A 13,512-nucleotide genomic window follows, 5' to 3' on the forward strand; every position below is an offset into this window, starting at 1 on the left:
AATCATTTCTTCAAGCTCTCCATGAAAAAAGGTAGTCTTCAGATCCACCTATTCCAAACATAGACCAAACTTGGCCACCATGGATAAGATGATTCTTATTGAGCTGTCTTTCACAACCGGTGAGAGTATTTAATTGAAATCTAACCCTTATATTTGAGAAAATCCTTTTGCTACTAACAACGCCTTGTACCTAGGAGGCTCATGGTTAGTATTTCTTTATTTCCTTTTAATGATCTACTTGTATCCCATAAGTCAGACTCCCTTTGGATTTGATACCAGACCTAGTGTATGACTTGTGTGCAAGGAGACCATCTACTCTTCCATGGAGAGTGGCAATTCCTTATGGTTTTTTTAAGTGATAACTTCTTTATATGTATTCGAGTCTTCACTTGTGATATACAAGGCGATCTGTAGAGAATAGGCAATCAAGTTTTCATGAACATGCCTTGTTAGAGGTCAAATGAGCCTCCACTATCTATCCTAACTTACCAGGTATCTGTCATCAGAGTAACCACTGTAGTCTTTTTGGTCTTCATCAAGAACACCAGCCTCTTGATTGGAGTGATTAATTTCTGGCGTCAATGCGGCTACACTTGAACCGAGATTCACCTTAACCAGGGTTGTTCCTATCACTAGACCTTCTTCAGTTTTATCCTCTAAATTTGTCTTCTCCTATGAATCCTTTATGTCTACCTTACCGTCTTCATTTAATTTCACATCCCTGCTTATGATACACTTCTTAAGATCTTTGGACAATATTATGTATCCCTTCACCCCATATCGATATTAAAGAAATATCCCCTTATTGGCACAAGGTTCCAGCTTGCTTTGGTTAACATGGTAGTAAGTCAGACACCCGAATATACAAAGATTGCTATAGTTGGTCGGCTTCTCATTCCACCTCTCTTGAGGTGTCTTGTATTCGATCGTTAAGGACAAGCTTATGTTAATGAGAAAGCCTGTAGTGTGCAATGCCTTAACCCAAGAATTATTGTAAAGATTGGAGTTTGAAAGCATACATCATACCCCCTCTAATAAAGTTAGGTTCATCTGTTCTTCCAGTGGTGTTCCCTTAACCATCATGTTTCTCCAAATGTCGTTCTCTTTGTAGTAATCATTGAACCCTACATTGTAGAACTCCAACCCTTTATTAGTTCTCAATATCTTGACTGTTCACCCAAAGTAATTTTCAACTCGGACCTTCCATTCAACAAACTCCTTGAATGCCTTGTCTTTATTCTTCAGCAGACATACCTAGACTTTCCTAATGTAATCAATAATTAGGTACATAAATTACCTATTCCTACCATGAGATTGAATATGAGATGGACCCCACAAATCTGAGTGTATGTAATCAAGATTGTTCTTGGTTTTATGCATGCCAGTAGAAAAATTGACTCAGTTTGTTTCCCAAACAAACAAGGCTTGCAGAAATTCAGATCTTCAATCTTGTTCTCACCAGGAAGAGCTTGCTTCAATAACTCCTTAACAACACATTCACTAATTTGACTCAAACACTTATGCCACAAGCTTCCTAGTCCTTACCTCCCCCTTGTCTTCATACTCACTTCCCCATTTACTATTGTGCCCCCCTTAAAAAAATACAAACAGTTTTTCACCTGCTCCCCTTTCATTATTACTCTTGATGCCTTAAGTATCTTCAAGATTAATTACTCTTCCTTGAAGCAATAACCTTCTTCAACAAGTTTCCCTGGTGAGATAAGACTTCATTTTAGTTCAGGTACAAGTCTCAAATTCTCCAAGGTCTTGATGGTCCTATCACATAATTGGATATTGACTGGACCAATTCCTACTACACTACATGTAACATTATTCCACATCGTCACCCAACCGCCTTCATGTTCCTTGTACTGACTGAACCATCCCAGCCTCTGACACATGTAATAGGAGTGTCTTGAATCCAATAACCTTATGAACTCTCTTACTCGTATGAATCCACATACACATCGTTTCTCCCTTCTTTGAATTTCTTGTTCTTAGTCAAGTAGTCCCTCTTGAATGTACTTCTTTAAGGAAACTGGAACATTTCAACCCAGACTGATCGCTATGGGATCTCGACCTTGACTTATTCTTCCCTTTCCACTCTCTATTCAAACTTCTTCCTCTAACACTAAGGTTTTCCACGAACTCCACTTCCTTGAAACCCATCTTCTTGGACAGTTCTTTAGCCATCAAGGATGCCCGAACCTCCTTCAGGAATATAGAATCTCTTTCATAAATCAGAGTATCTGCAAGAGTGTCATAGGAGCTGGTAAGAGACCGGATCAATAACAATGCTTGATCCTCGTTATCAAATTTAATTTCTATATTCTCCAAATAGAGAATAAACCTATTAAATTCATCAAGATGTTCTATTATTGATGTCATTGGCTGCATCTTCAACGTATAGAGACATTGCTCTAGATATAACCGGTTTACTAGCGTCTTGGTCATATACATGCTTTCGAACTTCAACCATAATCCATCAACTATTTTTCTCCTTTAAAACTTCATGTAGCAACTTATCCCTCAAACTCAAAATGATCGCAATATGAGTTCGACTTAGGATTCCTCATTTCTCATACTCATTGAGCGAGGCTGGAAGCTTTGCTTCTCCTTCCATTATGTTGTTCAGTTCTTGATGCACGTGAAATGCCTGCATCTTTACACGCCACAATGCAAACTCATATTTCCATTGAACTTTTCCTAATTGAACTTCACATAACTAACTTTGATTCAATTTATGCTGACTCTTGATTGAACCACCTCTACGAATGCTAACACGGTTGCACCTTCAGATCAATAATCTTTTATTCTTCGATTAGACTTCTCTCACTAGATTGGAACCTATCGGAGCTCAGATGCCAAATTTTATGGCTTATTTGCATAATAGGAGGAAAAAAACAAAGCAATTGAATCAATGAATTTCTAGTCACGCAATCACAATTAACAGAATAAACGCAAGAACAATCAAGAACAATAAAGTACACAACAAACACTTTGGTAATTGAGTTCAGAGAGAAAATTTCTACTCTGGACGAATTCGTATGAAATCGAGGTGATCCGAGATGCAATTACTGAAGAATGCGAAGGTACAACAATGAAGATCCACCTCTCCTTCACACTATCCTTTCACATGTGCTTATCCCAAAACAAGCCTACACTCAATTAATCTATTTCTGCTAATCGATTGTTTCGATACTCCACTACCCTAAGAAATAGAATGACAATATATATAAAGCTTTTCACAACTTTTAACCTTCTAACCTGACGGACAAGTGACTCATAACAATTAGAGGTTGTTACATGGTAATACAAAATCCGCAACATATATAATTGTCAGTCACACCTCGACGGCCAGTTGTATAGGTCGGTTCTAATCCAATTCAACACTTATAATTTGTTAGTCGTCGGATGATATATATCAAAATTTGTTAGGATTGATCCTAATTTCGAATTCTTACAATTAAATCATCAACTTTTATAAAGGCATATAATGTATCCCCATTAGTCATTAAATACATGATAATTTTTAGGCTTAATTGCAATTTTGATTCCTCAATTTTATTTTATTTTTCAATTTTGGTACATCCATTTTAAATTTTGGTTTATTGATTCCTCAATTTCAATTTTTTTGACATTTTAGTCCCCCACTTTATTTAAGTGTCATTTTCAAGACGTGACTACTGAATTGATGAGGTGTCACATGTTAGTGGCATAATTGAAATTTCACTTCAATTATAATATAAATTATTTAAAAAACCAAAAAAAAAATTATAATGAATTATTAAAATTTTTTTGCAAAATAATTTTTTTAATTATATATATTTATGTTTTTAATGGCAGAATGTTTTTTAAATTTTTATTTATTTTAAAGGATTAACAAATTAAATTTATGAAATGAGATTTTTTGGTGGTGAATGAATTTGAAACACCACCCCCCATTTTATTTCATCACATTAATATATTTTAATCCCTCATTTTTCTTCTAAATACACTAAAGTAACAAAGTCACCAAATAGTAAAGTTAGCTTATCCCTTCTCAAATTTTATTATCATCAATTATGGGTTTTCTATATTTAAATGAAAAGATTAATTACTATACACCGTTTGTGTAAAAAAATTTATACGGTCGATTTATCATCATCATCCGTTAATATTATTTTATAAGTTTTTAAAGTAAAAATAAAATTTATTCTAATATATAACGTTTATGATTAACTTATTATGTAAATTTTTTTTACACTGTCAGTGTACTTTAATTAAATTCTTAAATAAAATTAGTATTTCTATTATTTTATTATCTTCAACTAATTAGTTTAAATGAAATAATCTAGACTTTTTTCTAATGTATTTGATTATTTTAAAATTTTAAGTTTCTTAAAGATGTAAAAATTGATATGATTTTTATTTTCAGGCACGCGTTTCTTAAAAATTCGATTGCTTTTTCTAATGTCATTTGAGGAAAGTGGATAAACTTCAAATCTTTATTATTCTTTTGAAGTTGGAGGTGTTCATGTTATTATGTTTGGGTCTTATAAACACTATGGTGTGTTCATGTTATTATTATTCCAATTCAGAATAAATATGAGCCAATAACACTATCTGAATGTAATAAGGAGTGTTAGGATAAGTGAACTTACTTTTGAAAACAAACACAAAAATCTTGAATTAAATGGGTAACAGAACTAATGAGCAATATAAATATATTTGTTGATATTACGTTGCATCTAATTAGTAGTGGTAGCCCTAGAAGATACATTTTATGTTTGAAGAGGTTGGGGTTCGAGCCCCCTCACCCGAACAAAATCTCATTTTATAATTTTAATCGATGATAAAAAGGAGAACACAATTTAATTAATAATTCTTTTTATTCATATCTGATTATTTTTCATAAATATGTTTTTAAAAAAAATAATATTTTTCTAATATAATGGATATTTAATATCTGAAGATTTTGTCAAAAAAAAAATTTAATTAACCTGGATAAGACTAGGGGGAGTTTATAAATCTCACCCTCTAGACTATCAGACTCAGAGGGAGCTTACAAATCTTAGACCCTGAAGTCAACATATTATTAAATTAACAATCATTGTTTTTAAATATTTATGTTTGTCATCATCAAAAAGGAAAGATTGTTAGAATAAAATTGAATGATATCATGTCCATTGAGTTTTGATGATAACAAAGTATTTAAATAACAATTAAGTCTATCATCTATTCAAGTATGCAGGATTATAAGACTAAGAACATATGAAGAGAAATTTGAAAATTCTAAATCTGAAGTTCATACTCTGGCTCTGAAGATCACTTCTGAAGAATCTGACTCTAATGGAAGATTCAGACTCTGAAGAAGTCAACATCTAAAGAAAGTCAGCCTCTGGTGATCCAGACTCTGAAACTTCAGAAGTCAAGAAGCAGATTCTGAAGAAATCAACCTCTGAAGAGTAGAAGTCTGAAGAAAGTCAGACTCTAAAGGATCAGAACCTGGGCTCCAGAATCTGAAGGTTGTCTAATCTCTTCAATCGAGGAAACTCTGACAGAATTCGAGATCTTTTTGTTCACGTGAAGACTTAAGGAAAAATCTCTTCATAGTTGTCTGAGCTTCAACAGATAATTTCTCTTGCAGAAAGGTGCTTTCTTGATGTGTCCAATCAAGTACAAATGTTATCCAACATTTTAATGAAAATCTTCAAATGCCTCATTTCCTTCTCTCCATATAAGGAGCTGAAAGACTTGAAGATGAATGCTAATACACTGTAATACAAGACTCTGATCCTTGACATTTCAAAGAGAAGTCACCCTGTCAAATTAGCTAGACTTAGAACATCTTATCACTGTGTGTATTTTACAAGTTCTTAAAGTCTTAAGAGTCTTAACATGTTGTATTCTATCTACACTTCTGATTGTATATCAAGTGTAATTTTAACCAAAATCTCTTAACAATTTGTTATATAGTCAGAAGTCTCTTGCTTGTGTGTTTGACCATAGAAGTATTTTACTTGAGGGTTTGAGCATTTGAAGTCTCTTGTTTGTGTGCTTGAGAATATAAGTGTCTTACTTAAGGGTTTGAGCATTGAAAGTCTCTTACTTGTGTGCTTGAGCATAGAAGTGTCTTGCTTGAGGGTTTGAATATTTGAAGTCTCTTGGTTGTGTGCTTGAGCATAGAAGTCCCTTACTTGAGGATTTGAGCATTGGAAGTATCTTGCTTTGTGCTTGAGCATTTGTAATCAAATTTGTTTATAGTGAAAATCCCTTGGAATTGCAAGGGGACCGGACTACTCTCAATTTGTGAGAGGAATCAGGATATCTGCTTGTGTATGTGCTTTGTTTTCTCAGCCTTTGTACTATTAATCTGCTGCTAAATATGTATAACTATGAGTCATATTTTAGATCAGAATCTAATAAGGATATTCAAAAGAAAACAATTCAGACTCTGATACAGACTTCGCACCTTGTGTTCAGAATCTGTTAACAGAGTTTAGAAGAAAAAGAAAAAGGAGAAAAAACAACATAATTCAACCCTCATTCTTGTGTTTTTCTCATCTTCATTGGTCCCTTTTGCAATTTAGAGACGATTTTTACAACTTAACGACTGGATTAACGACGATTTTAGTGACAGTTTATTATCTGAATTAGCGACAGTTTTAACGACTGTTTTAGTATTACGATGAAATGATTTGGTGAAAATTTTTAGGAGGATTATTCTTTGAATAAAATAGGGTTAAATACACTTTACCCCCCTGTAATGTTAGCGAGTTTAGGGTTACCCCCCTAGTAAAGTTATTTTTTCAATACCCCCCTTATGTTATGTAGATTCCTTCATAGAACCCCCTAATATCCAGGTGGCATGGAATCTTGGTTTTTTATTTCAGACGTGGCTTTTTAATTTTTTTATTTTCACATGTGAATCTTCATTAGGTCTCCAGCATGGCATAAACTAGAAATTAGGGTTCCAAATCCATCCCTCTCTCTCTTCGTGAAATCCATCCCTATCCCAAATCCATCCCTCTCTCTCTTCGTGAAATCCATCCCTACCCCAAATCCATCCCTCTCTTCATCTTCGTCCGTGTCCCCTTCATCTGGGTTATGGGTGGCAGCAAGGCATCTTCCACGAGTGAAGTTGGAAACGGCTTACCGAGATGTGGATGCAATGAAACCATGAAGTTGTTGGTCTCCAAGTCAATTGAAAACCCCGGTCGCAAATTTTGGAAATGCAGGAATTATATGGTGAGCAATTTTGAAGCATTTTATTATTTTGAGTTTGATTTCGAAATTAATTGTTGGTGGTGTTTGTCTCAAATTGCAGAATGGGTGCGGTTTATTTTTGTGGGATGATTTGGTCAGTGAGTTTGCAGTGAAAGAAACCAATCCGTCCGGATGCCGCCAATGTGAAGTCAACAAGGCTTATTTGATTGAATTTGCTAAAGAGATTGTTGAGGAGATAGATTGCAGAGTCGGAAAGCTTAACAAGTTAGAAAAACTGAAGAAAAAGATTGCAATGGAAAAGAGGAAAAATTTATGGTTAATGTTTGTAATTGGTCTGTCATGGATGTTGATAGCAGCTATGGTTAAGTTAGTCTAATGAGTCTGTCATGTAATTGTTATGTCATTAGTGTTTTTCAGCAATGTAATGTTGAACTTGTAATGTGTTCATCAATGAAATGTAATCTGTTCATCAATCTTAAACTGTCAGTGCAGCATCATTATTTGATTAAACTTTCAGCATTCAATCTACCAATAATGACAGAAAAAAGTTATATCATAATGAAAGAGCAAAATTGCAAAATCATCAGAAAACTACAGAACAATTTTATAGTCAGTAATTCTAAAGAAAATATGACATAGTAAACATATAAATAAATTGAAATATATTAATGTAGTCTATCTCTTAAACTTTTTCAGTGCAGAATTCAAGGTGAATGTAATTAAATACTTTGGCTTTTTCTTTAGGTCCTGCGGAATTCATGGTTTTGTTGTAAGATTAGTGCACAGACTAGCCATGGCTCTCTGCAGAATTCATGGTTTATGAAAAACAAGAAAAAATGTGACAGACTAGCCATTGTGTTTTATAGACAATACACACCAATAATGTTAAACTGATACATTAGAATTGATCATCACAGTAAGTGCATATGTTTGTTACAAAAGGATTACAAAATACATGTCTTCAAAGATCAGTTGGCATTACAAAAGAGTTTTCCAAAAGGATTACAAAATACATAGCAGAAACATAATAATCAGTCCCTCATTTTGAAGTGGGTATGTCTTCATTTTCTGGTAGGGTAATTGGTTTGTCACTAGATATTCCTTCACCTGTTATGGGTCTTTTAAACCAACTCAACTTGATCCTCTCACTTTGCCTTCTTTTGATGATAGGTTTTTTTTCAACCCTTTTTCTGGATTGTTTTGTGATTGAGGCAGCCACACTAGATCCGGTTTGACTCATAATAGTTGGAACAGGCATATCAGTTGGAGGCTGTGGATCAGTTGGAACAGGCACATTTGTTGGAACAGTCATATCAGTTGCAGTTGGGGCAGGCATATCAGATGCAGTTGGCATATCATTTGCAGTTGGCATATCAGTTGCAGTTGGCACATGTCCTTTTTTAGGTTTTCTCTACAATGTAAGACACAATGTATGGTTGTCATCACAATGCATATCACAATGAAGAATGTAAGACAGAATGTAGAATGTAAGACAAAATGTATATCACAATGAATTACCTTTCTTTTAAGTGCATTGGGATCCTGAGTGGTAGCCTTACAAGTCATAGCATTGTGACCAAAATTATCACATTTGGTGCACTTATATGCAACACCAGATCTTCTCTTCCTTGCACCATCCTCTCCACTTTCTCTTATCCTAATCTTCTTAGGTCTACCAGGACCATTTTTATATGCAGGTGGTAGAGGTGGTTCCATCTCAACTTCTGGCCACATATCTTGACCATTGATTGGACTTACTGAAAATCCATAACATAGTGCAAACTTTTCTCTTGTGTAACAAGCATCAACAAATTCATCAGGGTTTTGCTTTCTATAACTCAGAGCAGCTACAGCATGCCTACATGGAATTCCTACTAATTCCCAAAAATTACAACTACATGACCTTTTAGCAATGTCAACAATAAATTCATGTGTGTTGTAACTATGTGTAACCTGAAAAGTCTCAGCAATTGACCATGTTGGCAACCAATGACCACTATTGAACACCTCATTATCTAACCTTCTCCTAGGTATTGGCATCACCTTATGTGGCCAATTTTCTAGTTTACTTGCAGAGGTGGATAACCTATTCATCAGATATTTTCTTATCCACTCACACATTGTGAGTATAGGTTTGTCCCTAGCAGCTAGAATTGTAGCATTAAAAGACTCTGAGATATTATTCATCAATGTATCACATTTAGGGTAAAAAGAAAAGGCATGCTTACACCAGCTTTTGGTAGGAACAACCATCAACCAAGTCCAAGCATTGGGATCTGCATTCTTCAATTCATTCATCTTTTGGACCCATGCCTGATAGTATGTGGCTTTAGCAGCTCCCATCATTAAATCTCTAATAAGGGCTCCTCCACCAAACCTTTTCTTGAAATTAGCATACAAGTGCCTAAGACATAATCTATGCTCAATAGTATCAGACAATTCTTCAAATACAGCCACAAGTCCCTGATACAAAATAGAAATTTTTTCAACATTTAGAGAATAGAATAATTTGCAACAGAAAGATAGAGTTAAATACATACCTTCTGTTGATCAGAGATAAATACATATCTTCTATCCTGACCAATGTCCTCCATTAGTAGTTGTATAAACCATCTCCAACTCTCCTTTGTTTCATTTTCAACCACACCAAATGCCAAAGGGAAGTATTGATCATTAGCATCCCTGCCTACAGCAATAAGTAACTGTCCACCATACTTGGTCTTTAAGTGACATCCATCAACCCCCACAAATGGTCTGCATCCATGAATAAAGCCTTTCTTACAGCCATCAAAACAGAAATAAAATGACCCAAACCTTGGTTGTATGGATGGACTAGGTCTTTCTACATTTATCTTCACAGTGTTGCCATGGTTTACCCTTCTTAGTTCTCCTGCATACCTCCATATGGAAGCATACTGATTGTCAGCATCACCTTCAATTATCTTCTTGGCAATTAGCTTAGCCCTCCATGCTTTTGCAACAGTAATACCCACAGAATATGTTTGCCTCATATCTTGGATGATGTCTCTTATCCTGACTGTATCAGAAGTTTGCATCCTCTTTACCACATGCTTGGCCACCCACTTTGAGCTAGCAGACTTGTTGTTCAAAACCCTAGCACATGTGTGCTTATGTACAAGTGTTTTTATAGCAAAAGTCTCCTTGTGGCCCACCTTAGAGCATAAGACTAAAAACCCACATTTATGCTTACACACCACCCTTACCCTATCTCCCTCATTTTTCACAAAAGAAATTTCCCTCCCATTAAGCACTGACCACTCACGGATAGCTGCCCTAAAGTCATCAAGTGTGTTGAATTCCATACCCCACTTGAATATAAAGTCTTTGTTTAGATGCTCTTTCCTAAACCTAGCATACTTGGGCCTTTCTTCATCACAAGAATCATCTGGGTCAGAACTATTCAACTCATCACTATAGTATACATCATCTGAATCCATACTCTTATTGGGCTCCTCCATACTGTTATTGGGCTCCTCCCTAATAGGCTTAGTAACATCTATTCCTTCAAAACCATCAAAGTAAGCAATAGCTCTTTCATCTTCACTGTCATCTAACCCCTCTACCTTCTCCTCATCTAACCCATCAATTCCATTATCAGGGGGGTGGTCATCATCATTCACACATTTAGGTTCCATATCAGCAGGGTCCATGTTCCCAGTACTATGTTCAACATACAAATCTCCTTTCACATTCATTGCACTAAAGTATAGAGCAAAATCATCAACAGCATCATCATCTTTCCTAATCAGAAAAAAACCATCTTGAATTTCTAAAACTTTTGTCCATACCCTAACACAATCAGCCTTATACCCTAACCTACTCAACAACTTCTCAATGTTATCCATGTTCCAATTTGAAACATGTATCCCATTAACTGTCGTATCCGTACCCCCTCTGTATATAATTTCTTCTTCAAAAACCCTGTAAAATTCACCCCCATGGTGGAGTGTAACACTAAAGTGTTGTGAATCCTGTCAATATATTATACCCACATGTCAAAGATTGTTGATTTCAAAATTTTACCCTACGACATTGATGAACTTCAAATTTTTACTAACCTCGGACTTTGGACACTTCACTGAGCTCGTCTTCACTGAGCTGGATCGCTTCTTCGTATTCGCTGAGGTTGTCTTCATCTTCGTCTTCACTGCGGTCGTCTTTCTCGTTTGCTTCGTTCCCTGCATTCTTCTTCTTCGTCTTCGTCTTCCCCTGGAAATTTCGTCTTCGTCTTCCCTGCTATGTTCAGAACCCTAATTTTCTAAGGGGGTATTTGAAATTAAAAAGTGTAAAATGACACATAATCACTTTAACAAAATTAAAAGTATGCCAGGTGTAGGACCTCTTATTAGATTCCATGCCACCTGGATATTAGGGGGTTCTATGAAGGAATCTACATAACATAAGGGGGGGTTTACAAAAAATATTTTTACAGGGGGGTAATCCTAAACTCACTAACATTACAGAGGGGGAAAAGTGTATTTAACCCAATAAAATATTTTGAGGGATTAAAATGAAATTTAAGATATTTAATCCTTATAAACAAAAGAGAATTTCAATTATGCCACGTAACTTTTTCCACCTCATAAATTCAGTAATGACACTTAAATGAGTCGGGAGACTAAAATCTCAAAAAAATTAAAATTCAGGAAAAAAACTAAATTTTAAAATTGAATAACCAAAATAAATAAAAAATTAAAATAGAATGATCAAAATTACAATTGCAACTTGTTAACTTTGTATGAAACATAAAAACCTAATAAGAAGGAGAACCAATTTACGAGTTCTGTATCCTTAGAGAGTCATTACATTACTCTAATGTGACATTCAAGGATGTTTACCTAAACAAATTAAAAGAGAAAGGGTAGCATGCAAAGAACCTCCTCATTTCTCAAATAATCATGTGGATTATTCTTCTGATTGTCAAAATTCTATGGCTTTGACTTAGCTTTGATTTGCCCTCTTTTTGAAGAAGTGTCCTTCCTTTGATAGTGCATATCAAAATAGGACTTCAAGAAATGCCAAAGAATTAAAACATTCAAAAAGGAATTAAAAACCCATGCTCCAATTCCATTACACCCTCCTCTTGAATAATGCAACAAAAGTACTCCAACATGGCAAGCCAAATTGCAACCAAACAACACCATGTGTAAATTCCCGGCATAATGAAATGTTTTACTAGGTAAGCCAATTTGTATCCAAAATCTATACCCATAAACCACAAAACAAACCAACGTTGAGAACAATATAGCTAACACTTGAAGCGATTGTGAAAACTCAAGCCATAAAAACGACATTATAAGTATAATAGAGTTGTTAAATAATCTAAAAAACGATAATTTTCTCTCACTCAAAACGACAAAGAATGTTCTCAATATATGGAGGTAACGAGATAGGTAAAATGCGTAAGACCAAAAGAAGACACGGCCCGAGGAACGAATACCTAAGGGAAAACATAGTAACCACTCGAAGGGTGTGGTTCGAGTTCGTTGCCATAGCCAGCGAGTGTCCCGAACCTCAACTTCGGCAGAAAAAAACATGCCGAAGAATATGGTAATTGAGATTAACGACATTGAGAGACTATGAATGGCGGGAAGTGGACCCAACGGTACTTGACATCGTATACGACATAGTTTAAGGATGACATGTATGGTTATCACGGTGGCGACGTAAAAAAAGATAGCAGAAAAGAGAAACCACCACGTTCCGCCCCATGATTGAGTTGGACTCCACCGGAAAGATGCAATCGATGGGTGATCTAGTAACCAATATTTCAGCTTCTCCTTTGTAAATTCGAAAATTGAATGTGTTTGTGACTTTGTGTAAATTTCTTGCATTGTGTTGTATTGTAAGGAAAAAATGGAAGTTGCTAAGATGATTATATAAGAGTGGAATTTGGATTATAAATTGGACCATCAAAGTTGAATTTCAATAAAGATTTGTTTGTGTCGTATACCATGACTCCTATTATATTTATGTTTCTTGGGTTTAATTTTTAATGCGTTTGAATGTTCTTTAGGATCATATTCTAGAAGGATATTATGATAAAAATGCATGCAGACATTTGACAAACCTGTTCAAACTCAAAGCGTTTATGTTACGGTTTCTATTTTAATAAATAAATTTGGTCACCGTCACATTGATAACGATGGGATGAAATTATATTTTAAAGGAATATGCTGCAAAATCCAAGCCCAAAGTCTAATGTTGACTTTGATTCTTAAAAAAAAAAAATCTTAGGAATTTTACATTTATTTACTCCTAAACAATGTACTCACATGTCCC

At 35.0% G+C, this 13,512-nt stretch overlaps 2 protein-coding genes across 2 annotated transcripts; both read right to left on the reverse strand.

Moving 5' to 3' along the window:
- Positions 1-8,089: 8,089 nt before the first annotated feature.
- On the reverse strand, positions 8,090-11,176 carry LOC127084361 (uncharacterized). The gene is made up of 2 exons (XM_051024789.1): positions 8,728-11,176; positions 8,090-8,620 (listed from the first exon to the last, which is right to left on the reverse strand). Exons 1-2 carry the CDS (start codon positions 9,745-9,747, stop codon positions 8,249-8,251), a joined length of 1,392 nt encoding a protein of 463 aa, XP_050880746.1. The 5' UTR covers positions 9,748-11,176; the 3' UTR covers positions 8,090-8,248.
- Positions 11,177-11,871: 695 nt separating this feature from the next.
- LOC127084186 (elongation of fatty acids protein 3-like) lies at positions 11,872-13,143 on the reverse strand. The gene has a single exon (XM_051024586.1). It carries the CDS (start codon positions 13,062-13,064, stop codon positions 12,159-12,161), a length of 906 nt encoding a protein of 301 aa, XP_050880543.1. The 5' UTR covers positions 13,065-13,143; the 3' UTR covers positions 11,872-12,158.
- Positions 13,144-13,512: the final 369 nt, after the last annotated feature.

The sequence above is a fragment of the Lathyrus oleraceus genome, chromosome 5, assembly GCF_024323335.1.
Source record: "Lathyrus oleraceus cultivar Zhongwan6 chromosome 5, CAAS_Psat_ZW6_1.0, whole genome shotgun sequence".
In the NCBI taxonomy this organism is placed as follows: domain Eukaryota; kingdom Viridiplantae; phylum Streptophyta; class Magnoliopsida; order Fabales; family Fabaceae; genus Lathyrus; species Lathyrus oleraceus.

What these genes read in the sequence shown, in the direction of transcription:
- LOC127084361 (XM_051024789.1), bottom strand. Translation starts at nt 9,747, where the DNA reads ATGTATTTAACTCTATCTTTCTGTTGCAAATTATTCTATTCTCTAAAT. An exon ending in CCAATGCACTTAAAAGAAAG is followed by an intron (nt 8,621 to 8,727) that starts GTAATTCATTGT and finishes CTTACATTGTAG; the next exon opens with AGAAAACCTAAAAAAGGACA.
- LOC127084186 (XM_051024586.1), bottom strand. Translation starts at nt 13,064, where the DNA reads ATGCAAGAAATTTACACAAAGTCACAAACACATTCAATTTTCGAATTT.